The sequence below is a fragment of the Triturus cristatus genome, chromosome 4_1, assembly GCF_964204655.1.
Source record: "Triturus cristatus chromosome 4_1, aTriCri1.1, whole genome shotgun sequence".
Classification (NCBI taxonomy): Eukaryota; Metazoa; Chordata; class Amphibia; order Caudata; family Salamandridae; genus Triturus; species Triturus cristatus.
Genome location: NC_140585.1, coordinates 208202368 through 208224614, shown reverse-complemented (window position 1 = coordinate 208224614; position 22247 = coordinate 208202368). Strand labels below are relative to the sequence as shown.

Genomic DNA, 22247 nt, shown 5'->3' with positions numbered 1-22247 from the left:
TCATAAATTAGCTGCCTCAGCAGAAAGTTGCCGAAATAAACCAGAAACACCCTTGGCTGTCCACCGGCTGCGTTGCTGCCATCACGCTGCCGTCTTTGATTGAAGGGAAAGCGGTGCGCCCTCTGCACCTCAAGGTCCCAGTCCCAGCCTGGTTGATCAGGGAAGGATTCCTGCAAGAGTTTTACGATAAAGCGCCTGGGGTCATCCCCTTCCTTCCCCTCCGGAATTCCAAGGAGGCGAAGATTATTTCTACATTGGCGATTCTCCTGCTCCTCCATCTTGGACATTAGATCTACCAAGCAAGCAGTGTTGGGGCTACCAGGAAGGTATTTTTAAAGAGCAACCCTACCCCCACTAACAACCCTATTCCTTTTCCTATGCATCTCTTAGTTTGTAGGATGCCCGTTCCACAATGGAATGGGAAAGGATTCAATGTGAAGCATGCCACCATGAGGTACCTCTGGTGGGTGAGAGTTCTTTAAAGCAGAAGGATTATTTCCTCTTTATGTCAATCAAGTTGGCCTCTATAGTTTCTGTAAACTTCTGTGTCAGAGGAGGGTTAACCCATGCTCTACAACACCTCTTTACTATTCTTATTTTGTTTAAAAAGACGTAGGTATTCTGAATAGAATGTGTCAAAATATGTGCAGATTGCCATATTAAATGGAACTAACCAGCCTTTATTGGTTAGCCACAGCATGGACTGTATGTTGTGGCAACCATTATTTGGCTCAAGAACATGGTCCCAACTTCCTGAAATTGAATTAAAATAATAAAAAAATATTAGAGGGTGATGTGAGCATATGCCAGGGGAATGTGGAGTTCTAGTAACACACACCTTGATTCGCTATGCTTGAAGGATTAATCAGACCTGAGGAATACAGGGTCCAGCAAATGCCTCATATTTTTGTTAGCATTTGAAAATGTGGCATAACATCCCAATGCTTACCATATTAGAGGTTTACGACTCCAAATTCTGCATGTGTCTTATTTAAAGGGCATTTTCTCCAGTAAAGTTTTGCCATGTAGTTCTTGTAGTTCTGTTTGTTCAATGCTAATCTGTCAATCTGTCAGAATGCTTCATCAAAATCTTACATTTGAGTGTGAAGCATTCAAGCCAAAACTATATAGGCCTAGGGCTATACCATCTATGCATCACTGAGTAAATGCCAGTGCAGATATGTTTACTATGTGCAACGTATTGGCAAAATGAAGAGGTTGGTATGGTATCCTTCACACATAGAACCTAGTTCACATTCATTCCACATAGGTATATACGAAACACTATAGTCAAAGAAGCATATAGGTTAAAATATATTTTGATATCATAAGACATTCTGCATAATAAAGAAATGTCTTATATCTTTTTTTGTTGTTTTAAATTATTGAGAGATCCTAAAGGAAAAATTAGAAGAACTGCTATTCCATGTTCCAGAGACACTTTAATTAGGCCCTGCTGAATATTTATCCAGGGACCAGATACTATGCTTATAAAGGGCAGTTTGAAGCTATTTATTAAGTTGTAAACGTACTGGTCACAGATAATGAACATGTGAAGTCTCACATTGCATTATCATTGCATTACTCTTTTCAGAAGAAAGCATCCCTTTACTCCTCGTTCTGTTTGCATTGAATGCTCTTTTAGTTTTTTGAGGATTCAGATGATGTACTTGTGAGTTTACAGTTAACTGGTGGAGAAGGAGAAGGTAACCAACACTTTCTTAATTATGTGCAGCTTTTAGAGAATGTCATAACTAGCTAAACGCATGTTCCATGGACCAGGGCAGGCTCAAGGGCGGTGCGATCGTTGCCACCGCACCAGGCGCCGACTTGTGGTAGGGGCGCCCCGTTTGTACGTATATTTTTGTTTTAAAAGCACCTGCTGCCGCCTTCACCTTCCTTGCTTCCAGCAAATTTCTGCCATCGATAAAAACGTCAAGATCACTCCAGTGATTAATGTTCCTGCTGAACAGAGGTAGGCGATTTCTCTAGTGGAAGTTTTAACTCATGTAAGGTAGTGCAGTGGGTTAATATGCCTGTTGCAAACAATGTGTACCATGCAGATGACAAAGTACAAATATGTAAATAGGTCAGTGGGTTACTGCTTGTTTTCCCATGGATCCTTTAGTTACCTGCAGTTTATAAGTTAATATCCTAATATAGCATGGTGAGCTATTAACTGTCATCAAAGAGCTGCATGCAAACTCTAAGATATATATTAGAGTTATATGTTTTTTGCCCTGCCTTCATTATCCTAAACTTACAAAAAGGGTTCATTTGGGTACAAATCAATCCTTATTATTAAAGCGAACCCCTAACTATGATATGTTTTAAATTCTGTATTTGTGCTTTTCCAGACCAAGGACTCTTAAACTATGGTGCTTACCAGCATAGATGGCATGTGACTCCTACACCTTGCAGTCATCTTATGTAACATTTCCTATACACTGATTTACACAGACATGATTGTCTCTGTGCCAATGTGTGTGTGATTTAAAGTGCTCTGACACCCTACACTGGTATGAGTGGCCCTCTAAAACTAAATCAGTCTGAGAGAGAGTGGTTATAGAGAATTGAGGAGCACTGTTAAATGGTGGTAGAGGGAATCCGTGGTAGTTGTGGTAATTGGGGGGGGTGCCAACAAACATTGTCGCACAGGGCGCTGCCAGTGCTAAAGCTGGCCCTGCCGTGGACATTGTAAATATGCAAAAATAGCACATTTTAAAGGATCACAAACCCATTGCCTTTGCGACCCATCGTCTTATGCAGAAGTCACACATTAGCAAATCGCTAACATTCACTGAAGGGCGCATTCGCTGTCCTGCGCTTGTGCTGTAACTCATCTGAGATTCATGGAATGGAACAGAAAGGGAACATGTGCTAGAGCAGCTCACAGCATCTCTGAGCTCCAGGGTGCAACATTTGTCAGAGACCAAGGATAAAAAGGGTAAACATGCCACACAATTGAAAACTACACTTTCCATTCTACAACAGACCACAGTGCCAAAACAGTTGTCACCACAAGCTGAAGACGCTACAGCACCTCGAAGTCACACAAGCTGAACTTAATATTCAATTCCAAATGCACCTCCTCTCCTGGTTGCCGGTATGCATGTGAGAGACACTCGTGTTCACCTGTTGTAAGTAGTGAGATATTTTAAAGAATGGAGACTTCTTGTATATTGTTGCATATAGATACAACTGATTGTGTAATCACAAATCTGATTGTGCATGGTTCGAATTGGTAGCTGATTATTTTTTTCTACCTTAGAAAATGATTTTTGATCTTGGCCATGGACTGTCCTTCATTGTAATTTTAAATGAATGTGTTTTTTTAGCTGGAACTATCTGAATTATCAAGAGAATTATGATCATTACCAGGAAAATTCACTATAAATGATCCACCTGTAAGCCAAAAGCCTGGAGCGCCTTGTAATAAAGCATGGAACAAATGTTAATAATCATATTAGCTGCATCAGGATATCTTCTGTTTTAAAGAGACATGAATTGCTTGCCTTCGATCAGGTACCACAGAGCGCCTATATGTTTCACTTACACAATTCTATAGGGGACCAAGAAGTCTAGAAAGTTAATTATTGTTGCATGTTCCCTTATCGATGATCATTTCTTTGTAGTAACGAATGGTCTTTGATATGATGGATAATTATATATGTATCATATAGATACCATAATTTGGATGTCAATGAGTAAACTGCATTATCCCCTGTGGATTGATCAGCAAATGTAATGCAGTACATTTTCCTTTCAATTTAGATAATTAAGTTCACACCGATTTTACAATACACAGGTTTGAACATTTCAGCAGATAGGCTGGTCCAGTGAGTTGGGTGGTTGTTATTGTAACACTTGAACTGTAGCTCATAAGTTTTCTTCCCGGCAATCTTGACTCAGCCTTTCATTCTTCTTAAGTCAGTAAATTAAAAACGATTAAATAGAATAATAATAACAACTGGTTTATACCACATGTAAAAAATACAAGCGTGTACAATCTGATACAATATTGCCTGATGCTCAAAAGAGGTTGGTAGCCTCGCAATGCTTTCATTACACTGTGACCAGCCTAAGCCTTTGCAGTAGGAGGAATTCAGAATGCCTTGCAGTGAATGAATCAATGAATGAATAAAACTGACTTATGAGAGCACACAAATTCTCTAAGGTGTCAAGGCGCTAATAGCTAGCCCTCACATACACCTCGATACATGGCTGATCCTGAGATTCAGCCATTCATTTTGGCCTGATTTTGCTGGACCATTTTCTAACGATTAGAATTGGTCCACTCCATGACTGATGAATGGACATGGAAGGAGGGACAGTAAGTTACAATTTTAATATTTACTTCCAGCACTTATGATTGAATTTCAGCCAGTGTCCTCCCACAGGCACCTTAAGAGCCACATGGCTACTGTCACACATACACTGAAGATAGGGAGCCAAGACTGGCATTATGATGAGCACGTGCCACAGTGACCATGCTGGGACAGAGCTGGGAAATAATGTGTGAAAGCCCCCAGTAAGTGACACCGCAACACTTGCAGCCCATTTCAGCAGAACAACATCCTCCAGGCTCCCTGGTCTCCAAGTGGACCATTGTCCCAAACCAGAACCTCTGGCTAGGGCAGGTGCTGCTCGCTGCTGATGTACTGGCCTCAAGTGTCACAGTATCCATTCTGAGAGCAATCTAGTCATCCTTCCTCATAGAATATATTTGTTTTTACAGATTCTTTTGTAGAAAAGACATTAACTATGGAGCGTGAAGTCTATTCTCGAGTTGTCTATTGATCAAGGGAGATATGCATTGTAAATAAAGTGACATTAGTTTATAAGAGGGTGGTGGCACATAGCCGATTTGGTTCAGAATTTCAGTGGAGCCACTAAACTGCCTGTGGCTACTGAACTAGTGGCCGTTCATGGTGCTGGCCTTACCAGTGTGCAGAAAATGACATCCTCTGGGATCCCTTCCTATTTCCCAGCTCAAGATCTTTCCCAGCGGGTACTGCATCCACAATCAATACCAGGCTGTAGAGCTGCAAGGATGCATGCCCTATGCCACTCAACTGCAGGTGTTGGTAGTCTGTCTCTGACCTTCAGGAGCTGGGTAACCAGTCCAATGACTCACAACATACTGCCTCTGAGCACCAGCCAGCCTCTGTGCACCCAGAAGGAGTACATGCAGAAAACCAGTTGTCAGCCATTTGAAGGACCAGTGCAAGCCATCATTAATTATGCTGCTCTCATCCCATAAAGTAGGGAAGTCTGTTATCAAGTCAATTCATGTTGTTTCTCTGAATGAAGGTAGGCAGTATTGAAGGATGGCACAAAGGTAAATGTGCTACAACAGGTTAATTCAGTGAAACCCCACAGAGATGTCCTTCCAAAAAAAAAATCCAACTACCACCGGAACAAAATGGAAAAGGACTATTACAAGATAACAATCCATAACGCATTCGAGAATTCCTACAAACCCTTTCCGATGCAATACACATTCTCCGTTTACATCTTAACTCATCATGAAACATCCCCTTCCACACACACATACTCTTACGCACATATGAAAAGCTCAAACCACACTGACACAGACTTTCACTGTACACAAGCTTACAATCACACACACAACTCTGAAACTTCAGGACCCATTAGGATTGCACTGGCACATCTTTAGGGAATCAACAACATCCTTTACAAATCTCTTTATATTTTGCCAACCACCATTTTTCACTTTAACCTGTTTCCACCCAAATGTAGGGCCTGTCTGTCTGCCGGAACGCTGATGCCGCAGTCGGGAGAACACCACATAGCCTACGGTGTTCAGACTGCCCTATTATGAGTGGACCACCAGGCTGGTGGCATGGCTCAGCCATAGCGAAGGGCCACTGAAGATGCTGCCGTGGTGAAGCAATGTCTGCACGTCCATGCACTGTGTACCATGTACCTTGTAATACATAGCACAAAGTGCATACATGACAGTGCATGGAGAGGGAAACATGTGCCCCCATACACTACCCCCATGGGTAAAATCACCAGGTGGCCCTGTTTCGGGTCTCTTCCTTCCCTTTCTGACATCTTTTCATGGTGGGGTTCCCACCATTAAAAGGCTATGGCAAAGAGAAGCAGTCACCACTGCAATTCATAGCCTCCTTCACCTGCACTGCACCATCGGGATTCAAGTTCCTGGCAGTGTCGGTGGTGTTGTTAAGGGCTGGTGGCAGTCCAACCGCCAAACTTTTAATAGGGCAGTCAGACCACCTAGATTGCAGCCATCGGATTGCTGCCACGGGAATGGCAGCCCTAGAACCGCCGTACTCGTAATAAGGCCCTTAACCACGTCACACAACCACTTTGACTCCTATTATAGTGCAAATCCCAGCTCCTTATATATACCAAATATCAACTTCAAAGACCAGGCTAAATACAACTTTGCTTTGGCTTTTATATTTTACAGCTATGGGGCTGGTAAGCAGAAGGGTTACACCGCCACAAGCATGGGTATCCACTGTAGAATATCCCGTACACCTTCTTACAAGCATTAAATCTAATGGCACTTTTAATACAGAGGACAGAATATCCGTCACATTTGTGACAGAGAACCCATATTCTGATCTCTATATCAGCCCCCAAGTGAAAGAAAAACCACACTATGTGCCATCCTACATTAATTTCAGTTTTCTTAGATAATTTCTTTCACTTCACTGTGACAGAGGATTTTTTATAAATGAATTATATTAACCTTCTCTTTCAATCCATTCTTTTTTTAGATTAAATAATGCCACAAATTGATGTCTGAGTCATATTTATTTAGAAACACTAACCACAATTGAATTAGGAGTTGGAGAAATTGTATAGATTTGTCAGAGTTCTGAACCACAATTTCGGTTGTCCAAAATAAATACTGAGACTAGATTTATGAAGGTTTTGTGTTACCCTTGCACCATGCAAGGGGGTCGAAAGGGCAATGGAACACCTAAGTGAGATTTATCAAGACACGCAAGGTCTCCCCTTGTGGCCCTGCATGGCTTGATAAATCGCTGCCTTGCGTTAATCTGCTTCAGGGAGGCATTCCAAGGCTGTAGTGTGTTTTTCTTTTTTACATGCCTACATCCATGGATTTTAGTGCATTTCTATATTTGCCATTATTGGTATACCTGGTAATGCGTCAAAATGCTACACCACTCCAAGTGAGGCGTAACAAGGGGAAATATCTTAATTTCTCCTCGTCTTTCCCTCTTTCTATGTGTGCTGCATTCTGCAGCACACATTGAAAGAGGAAAATGACTCTTAGGATTGTTTTTGCACCGAGAGGTGCTCCTTCCTGCACAACAATAATCCAGCCTCCAACACAGATAGCCTTGCACCATTATGCAAGGGTGCATACAATGGTACTAGGCAGCCAAATGCCTTGTATAATGGAAAACATGGCCCATTCTGGCACTTTTCCTTTCACACAGGGCTGCAAGAAAGAATAATAAATCTGGCCCTCTGGTTTTAGCGCATTCAAAGACTGAATGAATGTAATCAGGCATACATATAAAGTCAAGGCTTGATTTTATAGGTACCTAGAGTTGTGGTGGTGATCAGAAATGTTATTTTATCCAGGGTTAGCCTGAAATTGTTAAAACATATTAATGATTATAAGCTCATTTTGAATAGGTGTGATGAGAAATATCTTCATGGCAGGAGAGCCCTACATTATGGATAGGTGCTCTGGTCCACTCTACATTAAGACCAAAATGGGTGGGTGAGAGGACAGAACATTGGGGCATTGTACAATGCTTCTAGAAGGATGATGTGGTCAACCAGGCCATGCATGTTTCTGGTGGTTGGATAATATCATTTAGTTGCCACTAAATCAGATTACTAGCCTGCCTTGAAATTAGTGTACGGTGGCTGGTGGCAAGTTCCTTGTCAAGAGAAGATGGGTCATTATCTGGGCCTATTTGACCAGTTTGTTAGTTGCCAATACATTAAACTTTGAAAGTTGGAGATGGTTAACTGATTTACGTTCGGGGACTTTTTTGCACATTCGATCTAAGTTCTAATGATAGAAGACGCTGCTTAAAAATATGTGTTTTGTAGGTTTCTGTCACCTTTCTGAGATGTCCTAAAGTAGAAACAGAAAGCCAGTGTCACCAAGCCACTTCTGGTGCTCTAAGAACTTTTATGAATTCGGTCAGTTCATTCAAGTGCTAATTGTCAGACTATCTCAATGTATTTTTTTCTCTTTCTCCACTGGGCAAAGTCTTTCATAATGCCACGCATAATTCATAATGCCACGCATAATTCCATTGTAAATGCTTATATTGGAAGTTTAGTTTTCATTTGTACAACTTCATCCGTGTTTGTGTTCGTTTAGCTTGTCCAAAATGTGTTTTCTTAGAGGGTTATGGAGCTCGCTATTATGGGGCACTCACATTGAGCAGGGACCTCTTTATTCTCAATCAGGTCTTTTTTCGATTTGTTAATCAGAGAGTTGATTCACAGAATTATCCTCAGTTTTACTGAGGTGCAATCTAAAGCACCCATCAACATTTTTTGGGGGGTAAATTTGGTGTTCAGTTGCTGGTTCAGTAAATTGCTTCACTTTAACGTGCTTCACTTTAATTACATTTCCCTGATCTATGGTAGATATGGACTATTCTAAGTGAATAATGTGCTACATAGTTATCTAGGCATTCAAAGCTAGTAGGTGGATTTCAGAGGACGAGAGATTTTAACAGGCTCATCAGTTTACCGGTTTGTTTATGGTGTGTGGTTGTGTAAAAGAGAGAATAAGGACATAATTGATATCCACAAGGCTCAGAGGAATATCAATGAGATTGAATGCCAAGGGTAAAGGAAACAAGGGTCAGCTTCCAGTGCTCCTCACTCCATGCAGAATTAATGGCCTTCAATGAGTCTTTCCGTTTTTGTTTGTTCTATTGCAAAGTTTCATGTTGCCCTACATTTTCAAACAAATACATTTTAAACTTAATAAACATTATGAATCAAAAGAGTGTGCTAGAATTCAGTGAGCTTTCTTGCGTAATGTTGGAGTCTTTTTCATTTTAAATGTGCGGAATGCCTCTTTTTCAGTGATATGGAAAACTTAAGGACTTCGGGCCTAATTACAATGTTGGGTGGACGTGACAACCCTGCCGAATCGGGACTGACTGACCGGCCTCTAGTCGGTGGTCCCGACCGCAGTGTTACAATGTGACCACACCATGTGCGTCGCATACTTCCCTTTCTCTATCGGAGCTTGTGCTGCAGCTGTAAACCGGCCGTAGCATAAGCTCCCATAGAAATGGGAGAATCTGTTCATTCTTGCACCAAGTGTTTGCCACCTCACGGTGCCTGCCGCACAGTGCAGGGATTAACAGGAGGGCACCATAGGTGACCCTTCGGTCCTCAACCAGATGCCACAGGGTGAAAGGGCCCTGCTAGGGGCCCCCAAATTAGCTTTCTGACAGGCTTTCCATGTTGGAAAGCAAGACAAAGAAGGCCCGTCGGAAACTGACATCGCAATCCCTATGGCAGAAATGCCATCCGTAGGCATTATGGGAAGGCTAGCGACTGGCCGACAGGCTTCTTGGGCCTGTTGGAGTCCAGCAAGAATGATCGGCCATTTTCACTTTTGACCGCCTGCATTGTAATGCAGCTATCGAATTGAAACCTGCGATGAGACTTAGGAAGCTTGTCTGAGTCTCATCGTAATAAGGCCCTTTGTGTGAAGGGTATGCACATGGTGAAAAATGAAGTTGTAAACAGCAAGGGCATGTTTTTAGCTAAAGGTGGCTGGGGAGAAAGAATTACTATATAAGGTGCTCCTTGAACAGGGGACAGAAGGAAGCATTGACCTGCCACAAATCAAGAAAAGAAAAGTTGTCACCAAAATCTAAATTAAGGCCCATACCTTTTCAGAATATTGTTTTTAAAACTTATTTTTAATGCAACACTGCATAACCATCACTGGACAAAGTCATCAGAAGAATGTTACAGTCTGCCCATAGAGCTGTTCCTCAAGTTACATCACAGCGGTCTATCTGAGCTTACGCGCTCTACACTTATCGGCATATGTTCGCAATGTGGTGCTCTGACATCAGTCATGCCCAGGCGTAATGTGAGCAGCAATATTTGTTATAATACAGCAAAAACTGACTAACAGAAAAAAAAGAATAGATACATCTTAGCAGCGGCCAGTGACGGAACCACATCTCATACCTAACTTGTACATATCACTTAAAGCAGGTATTGTAAAACAGTCATCGATGCTTAATCTGGTAGAAGACAGAGGGACAATCATTACTACTATCCAATATGGGTCAGTGTTATGCAAGAGAGCCAGGAGTATTGTTAGTTGCTGTGTTAGGTCGATTAGAAGTGTGCTGTGACAGTTGTGATATTCCCTCCTCTCTCTCATCATGATCTCCAGGTAGCTGCAATGCTTCTAGCATGTGCCCCTCATCTTCTAAGTCACATTATGCGTTCTCATCTGTGTGCACCGGACATAGGCGGCCCTCCTCAGCCATCCCTCACTTTCCCATGTTCGCCCTCCATCTATCTACTGTTGGGAGGAGAATGTGTGTCCAAGGAATGACAATGCACCATGTAGCTTAGACTAGACCAAGGAGAGGAAATGTGTCTCTTATCCGTGCTCAGTGCAATGCTTAATTGATGCTTCTATTCGAACTGCTGTGGCTGAGCAGAGCACATCAAGTACTTGTTGCCAGTATTGTTGCAGGCGGGCACAGGATCATGTCATATGTATAAATGTTGCAGGGTCTGTACTGCATTGGTGGCTGGGTGATGGGCGCCCCAGGATGAAATAAGCCAGGTACTGGAGTGTGAGGTAGGTGTGATGTAAGTAGTAGAATTATGTGAGTTTGATCCTAGCTTTGCTGGCTACCTCTTGCACCTGGGCAAACACTTTTTCCACTCTCCCTCAGTAAGTTGGACTGGAAGATCTGTGGTCTATCTATCTTTTGTTATAGAGGTTTCAACTACGCGGACCTCTTTTAGCACTTTATAGATGTGCGAAATTAGCCCTCTAGTGGACACCGGGTTGAGTAGTAGCGCTAGCATGTGGGACTCTGCTGGCTCATTTGGAAATGTGGACCATAGCTCGTGGGCCATGTGTGAGATTTGTGCATATTGTAGGAAGTGGCCTTCCGGGATCTGGAACTACTCCCTCGCCTCATCAAAGGACAAGAATGTCTCAATCGTATATAAAACCCTAGCTGTCGTGCATCCCCCTTCATACCATTTGGCAGTATCCATGACTGACTGGCTATGGTGAAACCCCTGCAGCCATTGTAGTGAAGTGAGTTAATACATGGTGAATTGCGGTTAATCCCGGCAATGGCTTGTTTCCCGGCCCTAAACATCTGCCGGATTGTGTGTGGGCATTCTCTGGTGACCTGTGAGCCCATCATCAGTTATCTAGGCAGATCCACTCCATTGCCCCAGTCATGCAATAATGCTTTTTCAATGTCATAGCCATCTTGGCACTGTTAGAATCCTGCAAAGTAATAACATCTGAAATGTGGGAGTCCCAGTCCCCCTGAGTCTGAATCCAATTTGAGTATGTCTAATTTTACCCTGCTGTGCCCTCTAGCCCACATCAACAAGACCTGAAAACTATGTAACACATCGAAAATCTGCTCCAAATTCCCAGAGTGAAAAGGGCTCGTGCTGGTGGGCGAAGATTCTCAGTCAATATAGCCATCCTGTGGAACGCGCTTCCTCTGAGTTTGCGCTCAGAGACTTGTACTTTTCGGTTTCGTAAACTTCTTAAAACCCATCTCTTTCCTGCCGGACGCTGCTGAACCTGTCTTTTGCTAATGGTTGTCGCCCTGGACAAGCGCTGGGATGCCCTAGGGTAACTATGCGCTATATAAAACTCCAAATAATAATAATAATAATAAAGTTATACTACATGTGTACCGCCGTCGATGGTGATGCCCCACTGATCCATATAGCGCCGTAACTGAATTGCTAGTGGTTCCATCACTAGGGCGGATAGGAGCAGGGAGAGCGGACATCCCTGTTGTGTGCCTCTCTAAATAGTTAGACTCTCCGATATCTGACCACTGGTGCGCACATGAGCTCTTGGTTGGTGGAATAGGAGCTGGATTCAAGCTATAAAGCCATCGCCCAGTCCCATTCTCCAGAGGACCTCCCAGAGTTTCTCCCATCTTAAGATGTCAAATGCTTTATCGATGTCTTGGGCGACTCCTGCCACCCGGATGACCCTGCCTGCCACCGGACAGAGCACATGTGAGAGACAATGAAGGTTCATGTGTGTTCCTCTCCCTGGCATAAACCCACATTGGTCTTCATACACCAGATGGGCCACCACTCTGCTTAATCATGTCACCAGCCCTGTATGCTGTAAGAAATGTGGTTTGGCCTCGGCTTCCGACACCCATATGTTTAAAGAGTGTCCAGCGCTGATCTCCTTCTGGGACAGTGTTGGCAAATTATTGTCGGATACAATAGGAACCCCGGTCACTATGGATTTTTTTCGGACTTCAGGATAATGTTAGAGGTCCTGCAAGATCACTACTTTTTTATGCTGTGCTCCTGGCTAGGAGACAAATATGCATAAAATGAACAGATCCCACCCCTCCTTCCTTTTTTGACTGCCAATCTTCTGTTCTTGCGACTTCCAAGTTGGATCTAATGAGAACAGGCAGCAAAAAGAAGAGAACATTCTGGAATATACTGGAAAAATATGGGACCCGGAGTTGAGGGGTTGGGGTGTTTTTTTGTTGATTATTTTTCTTGGTCCTATGATTAATGCTGCTTGAATACTCTAAGCACCAGGTCGGGAACCCCCCCCAATATGGGGGGGAGGTCATAAGACAAAGGCCATCGAGCTCTAGAAGCTCGCAAAAATAGAGTTATCTCAGTGGGTGCCTTAGTGTACACATTAGCAAGTCTTAGTGCCGGTAGGTGGGCGATCTCAATCCTTAACCGCCTACGCCTCTCAGCTTGCTGAGTGTGGGCATGGACTGCTTGAGTGTGCATTCAAAGGGAGATTGGTGGTAAATGAGGACAAAAAAAAAATTAAAAGAAAAAAAAATCATGTCATCAGTATCTTGGCTAGTATTTTTGCTTCAACGTCTAGCATTGATAGGGGTCTGTATGAGCCTGGGTCCCGCACATCCCTTCCCTGCTTTGGGACCATGACAATCTGTGCCTCTCTCGTAGATTGTGGCAGGGCTCCTATATTCTTGGCCTCCTGTATTGTTTCTAGCAGTCTGAGGAGTATCAGGTCTGTGTACATCTGATAAAATTACACCAGGTGGCTGTCTGGGCACCTGCTCCTCTGTAAGTTGGAGGATAGGTATGTCATTCAAGATGCCCAGATTAACTGTCAACATGACCACAGGGTTTTCTCAATATATTGTAGCCAAGTGGTCATGCATTAGTGAGTTAATCCCCATCTGTGTGGCGGCCACAGTCCCATCAAGGCATGTAAGCATCAATATAAGAGGGGGAGGAAGCTCACGTTTCAGCAGCCATGCCAATTGCCTTCCCGATTTTTTGTATTCTCTGTGCAACAATTCGCGTTATTCTCATCTGGTAAAGCAATCCAACCTGTCCCAGATCTTGCTAACATGGTGCTGTGCTTGTAAAAGGGATTCTCTATGTTGCATATTTGTGTTGCAGTCTAGTCAGCTTTGCCTCAGCATCAACTAGTTCCCGCTCCAACCGCTTCCTCATTCCCCCAACTTTTGACTGGTATTCTCCTCAGGTCACTACTTTAAAAGCATCACATTATACTCCCCTACTGGTGGTGGTAGACCAGTTCATGTTGAAGAATCCCGTGAAGGGTTCCCTAAGCTCCTCTCTGAACAACTTATCTTGGAGGGCCTCCGGTCGCAGACGCCATAGAGGTAGTCTCGACCTGCTATGATCCGTTCCCCATCCTAACATCACTGAGGCATGGTCCGATAGGGAACGGTTAAGCATGTATGCAACATCTGAGTTTGTAGTGGCCCCCTTGTGTTAGTGGTATAAGGCCCTCTGTCCCTAGGAGCGCCCGATTGCTCACCGGCGGTTTTGGGCTGAGTGAGTTGCTCAGACTATATGATGTGTGCCTCAGAGGAGACAATAATTGCCCCGGAAGTCCAGCCGAGGGTCCAAGTGGATGCTGCAGCCCTTATACAATGTTTAAGGCACCCACATTATCTGAGGGTTGAAGTGCTGGAGTTAGGAAGCATGAGAGATCACCTCCCACCCCGATAGCAATATTTGCATACTGTTGCTCCTCTCTGCTTCCGATATAGGAACCGTCCCATCAGCCTCACGCAGTGTGCTTCATGACATCTTGGGTCACCCCTCACTCGACTATCCTCTGTGTGGGCAGCTCTGCTTACAGGGCCCTTACGTATCTCTGGGGAGAGGGGGGCCGCACCGGGCGTACAGCCGTCAGCCCGCTGCAACTCTGCCCCTCCAGTCGGCACAGAGTTGAAGCGGCACGGCCTCGTCTCAATGGTGCAGCTCAGTTATCTCCTATCCCCTGTGTGCCTCCCGGGGATCCACAGTCAGCCCAGCAAGAGAGAGGGGGGGGTCAAGAGCCCCACCAGCCACGAACTGGTATAGCACCTCCATCTCCTGCTGCACCTGCTGCACCGTTGACGAAGTGTAGGGCTGGTAATCAGGCTCACCTCCTGTCCCCATTGCCCTACCACTGTACCGACTGGTGCTATCAGGGCCCCTGTGTGCTTACATTTGTTGCCGAGGTCGCATGTAGTTTTGGCAGCGTAGATGCGGCCCTCACGATCTGCATTCGCTGGCTGCGTCAGAGGCCACCACACGCCAAGGCCCCATCACCGCATCCTCGATCTGGGCCTCCTTGCCACTGAAGTCCTAGGCTTCAGCGTTGCCCTGGATTTATATTTGCAGTAAGGCGAGAGGGTTGCCCTCACAATTTCATCTCTGGAAGGGTCTGCCCGCCACCCGCAGCTCTCAAGAGTCAGCACGTCTGTCCATGTCTCCCGCTCCTGCAACAACCAGCTCCACCGTGCCACCTCTACAGCTCTTAAATGCCTCCATGTTTTAGTGCTTTTCACAGATTTTTTCCTCCCAGGCTCAGTTCTTCCTTTTTGCCTCCGGGCTGGGGCGCTCACACAGCGTTTGGCGACCGGGCCATAAGAGGGATTAGAGGATTATTGAACAGGCAGACTGTGGAGCTCCTCAGGCTGCATATGCGCCGGTCGCCATCTTGACCATGCCCCCTTTTTAGTGAATCATTAGATTAGGAGTACAGATAAATGAAAACAAGAGGCCAACAAGGGTAGGCAATTTGCATTGCTCATGATTTTATGAGGTGTGCCACTGAAATTTTGAGAAAGAACCCTTAATGGCACCAAATCTCTGGGACACAATAGCGAAGGTCAAGACAGTGAAAGGTAATTATAGGTAAGTATAGGTTTTCTATTTCCAAATTCTCATATATACACCACCCACACAATATATTTCTATTTTCAATGCGCATAGATGTGGTGCTATCTATACTTCTTCTATAGGCACTTACCTTTTGGTATGTTGTCCCTTGATATTCTGTCAACACTATTATTGTATCTCGATATTCCGAGCCTGGATATTCTATAGTAAATCCATTCATGAACACGTTTTAAAAATGTGCTGCTTTACAGCATCTATTTTGGGTTGTTTGCCGCTGTCATTCTATACATATGTTGTTCAAGTTAATCAGCAAGCGCTGGGATGCCCGAGGGTAACTACGCGCTATAGAAAACCGCTTACAATACAATACAATACAATTTATATTCTTGTCAAAAAGGAATTGTGGATGAGACTGCATTTAAAAGCCAATTTACTGTTGGAAAGTTACATTTTTCCAATGTGCCTGGTGGTTCATTTTGCACTATGGATCAGGGCTGGCATACATTACTCCCAGTTAGCAATTACCTTTCTCCGGATTTACTCCTAAATTCCTAGGAGTAAGCCACTCTTTCCAAAGTGCAAGCAGATTGTGGATAGTGCTGTAAGTTTATCTTGCATATTCCTGTCATAGAAGCAGGCAAACAACAATATTGAGTGGTTCAGCTTGTAATTGTGGGGTTCATTCTTTTATCTTAGGTATCCATCTAAGAACCACGGTAACCATGTTTTTAGCTAAAACAGGACGTTTTCTTGTATTATTCAGAAAATATATGTACTGCATTTGATGATTTAATAATTAAATTAAACAGCTACAAATAGTATTCAATTAAATGCTTTTGTCTATATTGCCTATCCTCACTCGAATCAAAATGATGCTCCTGAAATACACTCTTATTTGTTCCATATAATATAATTTGTTCTGAATTATTCTCATTAACCACAGTTTCACAATCAACCCTGAATCGAAGACAAGACTGAAGGTGGTCCAGAAAAAAGATTGAAATGAGTTTGTCAACGAAGTCTGTTACAAGCCATGCATGTTGCTTGAAAGAGAAATCTTCTACCACCAAATGTGAACAGTTTCAGACTACAAGATGTAACTTTTTGCCTCAATATAGTTTGTGGTTTTTCTTCTTTGACCTATTCATATAATTCTACATTCTTACCCCATCTAATTATTCCGAAATGAACATAAAAATGAGTGTTTAGCTAAATTAAATGGTACCTATATTTGGCTTATAGCATTGGTTCAAATGCTAAACATCAAGTTGTCCCAGTTCAAATAACTCTGAATGAATTGCTTGAATCAGTTTTACCTTTTTTTTTGGAGCCACAGGTAAAGTAAATGGCGCTGAAGAATTGCTCAGAAAACAGCACTGTTATGCAATTTATGATCCTGGGATTTCTGACCCCTCGAGCTCTGGATCCTCTCCTTTTGCTGATATTTTCCAATATTTACCTCTTCTCAATAGCAGGAAACTCAATGATTGTGATCACTGTTTCCATTCACAGGCGCCTGCATTCACCCATGTACTTTTTCTTGGGCAATTTGTCCTTCCTAGAAATCTGTTACATCATAACATTCATGCCTACAATTCTTGGTGGATTGTTACCTGAGGGCAAGACAATTTCCTTTACCAGTTGCATTATGCAGTGTTTCTTTGCTGGATTCCTAATAGCGACTGAGTGCTGCCTCTTAATGGCAATGGCTTATGACAGATACTTAGCCATATGTTTTCCTTTACACTACACTACGGTCATGGACCAACAGCTTTGCCAGCAGCTTGCGGGAAGCTCCTGGCTAAGTGGTTTCATAATTGCATTATTCGTTATTTTTCCTATTCAGCAGCTACATTTCTCAAAGCTCAACACGATTGACCATTTCTTCTGTGACTTGGGGCCATTAATAAAAGCAGCTTGTTCAGATACTTCTGTGGTTGAAATAGATATCTTTGTACTTTCTGTATTTGCACTTTTCATCCCATTCCCGGTGATCATTGTTTCATATACGTTCATTATTACAGCCATAATGAAGATCCCATCCGCCATAGGCAGGGAAAAAGCATTCTCAACATGCAGCTCCCATCTACTGGTGGTTGGCATCTACTTTGGTTCGTTGATAACCACATACTCCATGCCAAGCACAGGAAGCTCTCCACACATAGGCAAAGTCTCTTCACTGCTCTACACTACAGCGACTCCTCTGCTCAATCCTATCATCTATGCTCTTAGGAACAAGGCTATTCGAGATGTTCTGGGGAGTGCACTAAGAAAATCTTGACTCAAGAATAACATTTGATATGTCCATTGTATTAGTGTCTAAGCAGGCAAATACATGATGCACTACGGATCACTTTAGTAGTCAATTCAATTCAATTCAATTCAAAATGCTTTATTCGGTATGTACAAGTACAACCATATAGCCACATACATCAAAACAATAAAAAATCAAATTTTATGCAAATTAAATACAAAAACATTTAAAATTACATCACTATCCATGCCAATATTGTTAAATCAATAAAGTATATCACTTGGTGTGCAGAGTTAAATTTAATCATTAAATACATTTTAATAATAGTTGTTAAGGGGGGAGTTAATTCAGTTTATACATTTTAGCAGCAATTTGTTTGTAATAAAGGTTTGTGCAAATGCCAGTACAAAATAAATATACAACAAACAATGTAACTTAACAGTAAATCACCGATAGTCATAGCCAACGGGTGAGCGGGGATAACGGAACGAGGGGATCATATAACAATTGATTTCCTGTGCCAGGTGCACTTTAAAATGTAGTTGGCCACGCGATAGCACACATTCGGGGAAGCCAAATCAAACAACAATTGTATTGCGTCAATATATCATAAGTTGAGTGAGCACATCAGAAAAGGAATTAAAAACTGAGACAAAAGTATTTATGGGATTTAAAAAATAAAATACAGTTTAATGTATCAAAATAACTAAGTGATAAAGGATTTATTTTTGACATAATGCAATTCACAATGAAGATACAGTTTGATGCTGGAAAAAGACTGTAAACTGGCTCACATATTTGTAGTACTGTGAGTTAATGTGATACATTCTGCATAGACTTTGTTGCAATGTACAACAGGTTCTGTTCCAGAACAACCACTACTGGCATAATACTTGATCTTTTGGAGTTCGATAAATGCATCAGAAGACGGTGTCCCTTTGCCATATTGCTCTCCAACTGCTTGCAATTGGCATTAAAGAGGACCTGATCACAAGAGGTATCAGTAAAGGGGGAAAATGTCCAGTTCCCTTTTTGTTAATGAGATGATCATCATTATTCCAGAACCAGACAAATGTTTTGCAATATCGGTTCTCTTGGAAAGTTATGGAAGCTAAAAACTATGCAAAGGAATAACAGGGAGAACAATCAAATTGCTAGAAAGAAGGGTGGATCAGGTTCATTAATAGGCTAAGAACACCACAAGAAACAACACCGTGAACAACTACTATTTATGCACAAATATCTAGGGTTTGTTAAGAATTAAAATCGTTGTCAAGTTCATTGCATATGAAAAAGCAATCAGTCTTTCCATAAACCAAATATCCCAAAATGGTGAAATGGGTGTAATTCAAGAACATCATTGTGTGTGTTTTTTTTCAATATAAGACACTAGTCATTTACAGTGAGTGAGGAGTCTTTGGGCTGAGCCAAAACTGACATTCCTTAACCGACCAATAGTCTGCCAGCATCTCTGTTGATTGGGGGCACAAATAATGATACAAATAGTTGATTTTAATGTGTGCTTCAATGTCTTAAGTTCGGTAAAAATCTGTATTTGAAAAGGGGATATGCAATTGCAACACTTGTTGGGCTGAAGGGATACAATTGAATATTTTGTAAATAAGTGATTGAACTGAGTGAAGTCACAGGATGAAACTTAAATTGCTTCCTTCTATCATCTTATGTGATTTTTAAATACAGTCAGCTCATAGTGTTGATTAGGACAGAGTGTCTTAACAACGTTTTTGATTTCAACTTAATGAATTTACTTTTCTGGTGCATCCAGTCCATTTTACAAAGTAGAGAAGAGTATGTTACTAGCAAAGAAAATATCCTTCAGGAGATGAACAAACAGAACTGCATTACCAAAAATAAATACATATATTATTTCTGCAACCCAATGATATTCATTACTTTTAAATATTCAGGAAAAAATCAAGTTGAGTATAAACTTGATTGCTATCTATTTGCATTCATATTTGATGCACAAGAAACTCAACAGAAGAAATAAGTTGGAAAGGGCCAGTTGTGCACGTCTGCTTTTAGGCAGTGCAAGGCTTAGTGATTTTAAATATGTTTCTTTAGGGCTATTAACTATAAAATAAAATTAACAAAATATTTACCAAATGCAATGAAGTTCCAGTGTTGAATTAATGTGCTACATCTCTATACGCTAAATCGATCTAATGGGCATCATGAAACACATATCTGAAAAAATTGAAAATGTATGTCATTTTCCTGTTAAGCTCTCATTAAATGACATGGCAAAATTGTCAGTTTTGGCTGTGGAACACACAAATCAAAAGACGTGTTCTATAAACACGTGCAATGGGTACCTAAATTCACTTTACTGATTGGGAATAATTAGGTAAACTTAGAAAAAAAGCAAGACTAATAAACATAGAACTTCGGGACATTAATAAAAGTTATGGGACTAAGGGGCCAATTACGACTTTGGCCAAGCTGCACCGGCTCTGTGCCAGCTCAGCACTGCCAAAGCTGTCTTTTCCTGACTTTTCTTTTGACGTCCCCATGGCGGTGCCCTGAAAACAGGCACTGCAATAGGAACTCAAAAGAAGTTCCAGATAGGCATAGACTGTGAAGTCCATGCAGCTCTGTAACTTGGGGTGCATGCAAACAGGGGGTCTTATGTTGTGCTCCACTGAATGCATCCCTGTGGCGGTGGAGCCATGGGTGTCCTGTTTGGCCCCCTTTGTTTCCCCTCTGCCAGTCAGCCTGCAGGGAGCCCGCCATAAAAAGGCTGGAGAGAAATCTCATAATAGTGGACCGCGGCTGTCCAGTCTTGCATATTAAATAGTCACGTGCACTGCGTCACTGCTAGGGAATGGTGGATCTCTGGTGCAGCTGGCACATCGCTGGACGATCCAAAAAGCCGCCTCAAAATTGAGCATACACAGGATCGCCATGGCGAGTCTTGCGGTCAAAGACCGCCAGACTCGAAATCGGGCCCTGAGTTATGTGTTATGAGTACCATAGGAAATAATGGACTTGCAATAAGGCAGATGTAATATCTTTCACCTTTTTGAGACTGTAATCTGTCCAACAATCTCCAAATTAGGCCCTTAGTATATGTTTTTGAATATATCCATGTCAGGTTTTGCTGTATCTCATATTCAAATCTCGTTCCTTTTATGTGCTATACTTCCCGTCATTGCTCACCTCTTGCAATCATTTAAAACTTCAGGACAAATATAGAGTTTGAAATATGTTTAACATATAAATGTGTGTATGATTTCTATATTACTGAGCTAATATTTGTACATAATGAACCAGTCCTAATTTTACTTACTAATATTTACATTTCATGACCATTATTCACATACAAACTTATCATTTGTAATGAATATTTAAGGAAACTGGCTCGCTATACAGTGTACTAAAATGTAGTATATTGTGCAGACAGTCCAGTAGATCCCTGATTGGTATACAGAGGTGAAAGCACATAATTCTAATGCTCTTTTTGTAGTAGCGTGGGCGAGCATTTAGGCTTGTCAGAGGGTAGTGCTAAGCATTTGTTGTAATCACAGAGGCAATAAATGAGACATACACGCAAGAATAAATCCAAGACTAATTTATAAAACTAGTATCGATTTTTATGTTTGATCTATAGAAAGTACTCTAGAAGTTATGATTTTTCACAGAAAATATAGCACATTTGTGCACAATTATGCACCAATGAAGTAAATGGGAAAAAGTGTAAAAATGCATAAAAAAATCAGGTAATACTTTCACGAAGTTCACCTTCTCATTGAAGGTCGATATTCGGTCCAGGTCCAATTTGCCAACACCAGAAGTTCAGAAGCATCCTGGATCAGCCAAGAGCAGAGTGCTGATGGTGATGGTAGCTCGTGTGGTACGATTACTTGGAAATACACTGCACAGGGAGACATTGAAGGTAAATACGAGGGGTCTCCTTCGAGGAAAAAGGTTGCTAGGGCCCGGGGACAATGGGAGCCCAGCTGGTTCATTGTTACTGAGGTTGGTGTGTCTGGGTGCGGACCAGTCACGTCAGCTTAGAATCGTGCGTCTTGAGGTCCCCGACAGGCAAATTGAAGAGGCAATCTCAGGACAGCTAGGCCACTCAGAAAGTAGGTCTTGGGTGTCTTGATGTCCTCAATGGGTGCTTGCTTCTGATGTTCAAAGTGAACTTTTCTTGTTGGGTTTTGAAGATGGAGGTTCAGTACCCCAGACAATGGTACAGTGAGGCTCCAATAGGTCTTGGTGCCTCCAAACCTGATGAGGAGGCAGATCTGACCCTCCAGAGCTGGTGTACCATGTGTTTTGTGGGTGCTTCTTCAGAATAGCCGGGGAGAAACAAGTCGACAAACCAGAATTCTCGGGTCTTCTTTTCCCTGGACTTCTTCTTGACCATCAAATCTACATTTTCAGGTGTTGTGGTGCCACCTAAATACTACTTTTAGAGGCATTACAAGAGGAGACAGGTAGTAGTAAATGGGCTACTTACCTTTAGGGTATCTGCACATTCTAGGAAGAGGCACTACCCTAGCCCTGATAGGCTGTATCTCCACCTTCTCAAGATAGGGATTTTCAGGAAACGGGGTTC

General features: G+C 42.4%; 1 protein-coding gene across 1 annotated transcript; it reads left to right on the top strand.

Moving 5' to 3' along the window:
* Positions 1 to 16753: 16753 nt before the first annotated feature.
* On the top strand, positions 16754 to 17689 carry LOC146854070 (olfactory receptor 11L1-like). Its single transcript, XM_085650986.1, has one exon. It carries the CDS (start codon positions 16754 to 16756, stop codon positions 17687 to 17689), a length of 936 nt encoding a protein of 311 aa, XP_085507112.1.
* The last annotated feature ends 4558 nt before the right edge of the window (positions 17690 to 22247 follow it).

Bases quoted from the DNA above. Each gene is read 5' to 3' on its own strand.
- LOC146854070 (XM_085650986.1), top strand. From the start codon at position 16,754: ATGGCGCTGAAGAATTGCTCAGAAAACAGCACTGTTATGCAATTTATG.